The sequence below is a fragment of the Phycomyces blakesleeanus genome (assembly GCF_001638985.1).
Source record: "Phycomyces blakesleeanus NRRL 1555(-) unplaced genomic scaffold PHYBLscaffold_9, whole genome shotgun sequence".
NCBI lineage: Eukaryota > Fungi > Mucoromycota > Mucoromycetes > Mucorales > Phycomycetaceae > Phycomyces > Phycomyces blakesleeanus.
The window spans coordinates 1617763-1621639 of NW_017265142.1; the positions used below are offsets into that span (position 1 = coordinate 1617763).

The 3877-nt window shown below is 33.6% G+C and overlaps 1 protein-coding gene across 1 annotated transcript; it reads right to left on the reverse strand.

Moving 5' to 3' along the window:
• Positions 1–1680: 1680 nt before the first annotated feature.
• Positions 1681–2246, reverse strand: PHYBLDRAFT_181270 (hypothetical protein; the record flags this gene model as incomplete). Its single annotated transcript, XM_018438442.1, has 3 exons — positions 1681–1861; positions 2041–2065; positions 2155–2246. The coding sequence occupies 3 exons, from the start codon at positions 2244–2246 to the stop codon at positions 1733–1735; spliced, it is 246 nt and encodes an 81-aa protein (XP_018292656.1). The 3' UTR covers positions 1681–1732.
• Positions 2247–3877: the final 1631 nt, after the last annotated feature.

Below are 3877 nucleotides of genomic sequence, written 5' to 3' on the forward strand. Positions count from 1 at the left end.
AGCTATATATAATAATATAATTTAAACTATGTTTTCTAGTATGTTTCATAAATAACACACTATCCAGATCCATACACATTCTTCTATAATTATACTTAATGAAATTGGATCAAAAAGCATCAAACATTTTACACCAAAAAAGCAAGAGCCTACAGAAAAATATTACCAAGTCAAAATGAAAAGGGTGATATTCATAAACCAAAAGTAACTTTCGAACTAAATATATATAAACTGTTATCATGTTTTGGATATATTGTTTTATATATGTTATTATTATTATTCAACACACTGGCACACACCAGAAGCTACTCCCGAACTATATACATATACGAGCCTCTATCATATTTTGGATATACTATCTTGTATATTTTATTATTATTATTCAACACATGGACACACACCAAAAGCTACTCCCGAAATATATATATATACGAGCTTCTATCATATTTTGGATACACTATCATATATATTTATTTTCATTTTATTCAATATACGGTTACACACCAGAAGCTACTCCCAAACTATATATATATAACTTGCTATCATATTTTGGGCTTACTATCATATATTTTTCTTTTCTTTTATCCAACACACACACATACGCACATATGCACATACGCACACTCGCACACTCGCCCAATTGTCTACCAATACAATTGCTGCACTGATACAATATATATATATTGTCTATTTCTTTTTGTGTCTTTTTACAACCTAAGGATTCTACTCGATAATTCGGACAGAATGCACTTTTTTGTAAATTGGTATTACCAATTGGTTGCGCAGACAGCTTTGTGTATCCCTAAGCTAAAGGAACATAGCAGGGTCCATTGACAGGGATACTGTTACCCATACATAGGTTGAAAGACCGTCTAGTGGTTACTTACAATCGCCCAGAGAGGACGGTATATTAAAGTGGCCTTCACTGCGCCGTAAAAAAAATAAAATAAAAATTCTATTTAACGATGGCGTGAATCCTCTTCCTACATTCCCTCCATCCCGCCATCCCACCATCCCGCCATCAACTTTACAAAACTACCAGAATCGCCACCACCAACAATATTATTGTTTTATTTTATAATCACTGAAAAATAAAAATCGAAATAATGGCCATATAATAAAACCTCAACACTCGCAAGTCATATACAATATTTCTCTATACCTGAAGTGTTATATGCCACCATTCTCAGAGCTGACCTTCAACTCTCCAAGTCATATAGTATTCATACCACCATAATTCCGACACCTTCTTCGATCCCAATGACGCCATTCAATTCCGTCCCATCCCATCTAATTCCATCCCATCGGACATAATTTTCAAAGCTCACGCCTTTCAGTATACTTTTACGCGACTGGGTCTAGACCAAGCGGACGCCACCTAACAAAAAGTCTCGCGATGTTAATCTCTCGTCATTAGCATGCGCCATGAATGTCAAAACTTTGTCACACTGACTACTCACACGGACCACCCACACGGACCACCCACACGGACCACCCACACGGACCACCCACTCACACCGCCCACTTCTCGCCCATATAAAAAATACACTACTATTAAAACTTGATATTTTTAAATAAAAAATAAACTCATATTATTGTTCTCACGCATTGTTTTATTCAGTTTTCTTCTAATAATAAAGTGTTTCTCTCAATCATTTGTAAAGCAGACATTGTAATTATGGGCAGACAAAAATGGTTTAAAAAAAAATTTTATTAATATTCAAATATATCGTCAGAATCTTAGTTCACCACCTATAAAGGCGGATCCATCCTCCACAGGGCGTAGACCTGTCCTGACTTCGTGGAAGAGAACGGAGTGGGGAGGAGATCGGGAACGCTGGGGTGTGAGGCTAGCTATGGGCTTAAAAAATAAAAGGTGAACAGGGAACGAAACTATCAATCTAAGCTAAGCTAAAGGGATAAACGAAAGCTATATCTAAAGACTACCCACTACGTAAACTAACTAGAGAGGGGAAACTAAACTACCCCACACCCACCACACCCACCACACCCACCACACCCCCCCCATCCACACCACACCAACACCCATCCATCCGACACGCCGCTGATTCACATAGAAAAAAGGTCAAGATTAGTATATCTATAGACTATACTACTCCCTCAACACAAATGAAAAGGAAATAATAGACTTACCATGCACAAGAGGAAAACAGAGATGGTCTGGCTGGCACTCTTACTAAATAACTGTGAAAAAATTTTATGCTTTCGTCATTAGATGATGACATAGCAGCATGCATAGAAAATTGTAGATCAATGGATTGATTGCTCTGATTAGAAGCAATATAAAGACTTTCATTTTAAAAACCCGAATTTCTTATATGGCTACCCATTTTCGTGAATTGATTTTATATAAAAATTTACTTGACACATATGTTATATATTAATATATTATTTCTTAAAAGAAAGGTTGTAAAACTGTACCACTTTAGTTGGAATATGAAAGAGAAAGTGGTCTATATATATATATATATGTATAGACTATAAGAGCATATCAAGAGACTCTTTATATTATCCCAGCTTTTTATTAAAGCAAGTCTCATAAATTAAAAATATTATTGACATGTTTAAAATGCAATTAGTTTTTTTTTTTATTTACCGAATTGCTATAGTCGATAAGAGCAGATATCTAGTCTTAGATTATATATATAAATGTATTACAAGAGAACTAAAAGTTTTCACAACTGGGCATAGTAATATATAATATTGAGAGTATCGGGTTTTTATATTAGATAATAAGCAAATATAATAACAAGAATGTTTTAATAAAACATATAAGAATAAAAGGAATCTATACTTTATATAAAGGTTTTGATATGGAATATATATCATAGAATTAACTTTTAGTTATATAATTAAATGTTATGAAAGAAAGAAAGCGCATATAGAAAAAAAAATTATTCTAAACACTCTAATAAACTGACATCATGTTCATCGCACTGCTTGAGATCTTTATTAGAAATAGATCCACTAAGAAAAAATTGGCAATTCAACTAGTGATTATAAAGAATGCTTATAATAGCTTTTAAAATCACTCTCTGAATCGCTCCTTTTTTGTAGTGATATAGTATCTTACTGAAAATTATATAAACTAAATAGGAATTAATTTAATATGTTCTTATAACAGTTTGATCCACGAAATAGCTCGATGGATCATTAACTATCGCATTGTTTTTTTCTTTTTATTAATATATTAAATGTGTGACAGATACTATATATATGTCTTTTCTTTAATCCACCACACACACATACGCACACTCACCCAATTGTCTACCAATATATTGGCTGAACTGGTACAAAATATACTTGATTGTATGTTCCTTTTATATTTTCTTACAAACTAAGGATTATAATCCATAATTCGGACAGAATGCACTTTTTTGTAAACTGTTATTACCAATTGGTTGCGCAGGCGGTTTTTGTGTATCAATAAGCTAAAATAACATAGCAGAATCAATTGACAGGGATACTGTTCCCCATACATAGACTTAAAAACCGCCTAGTTCTCACTTACAATCGCTCAGACAGGATGATATATTAAAGTGGCCTTCACTGCGCCATAATCATAACAAAAAAAACTTTTTTTTACGGTGGCTTGCATCCTCCTTCTACATTCCCCCATTCATCCATCCCGTCATCCTTTTTGAGAATATTCATTCCTTTTGGGAATCGTCATTCATATAATATTACATTTCATAGTAGACAGAAGTCGGCCCAGTATAAAAATAAAACATATGTATGATTAATAAGAACTACAATTTCAGTTAACCAATAAAAACCGAATATGTTATATCAGCAATATGGTCCTGTCCGGATCGGCCGCCTATTGAGCTCGATCTGGACTGAAGGGATATTTCCA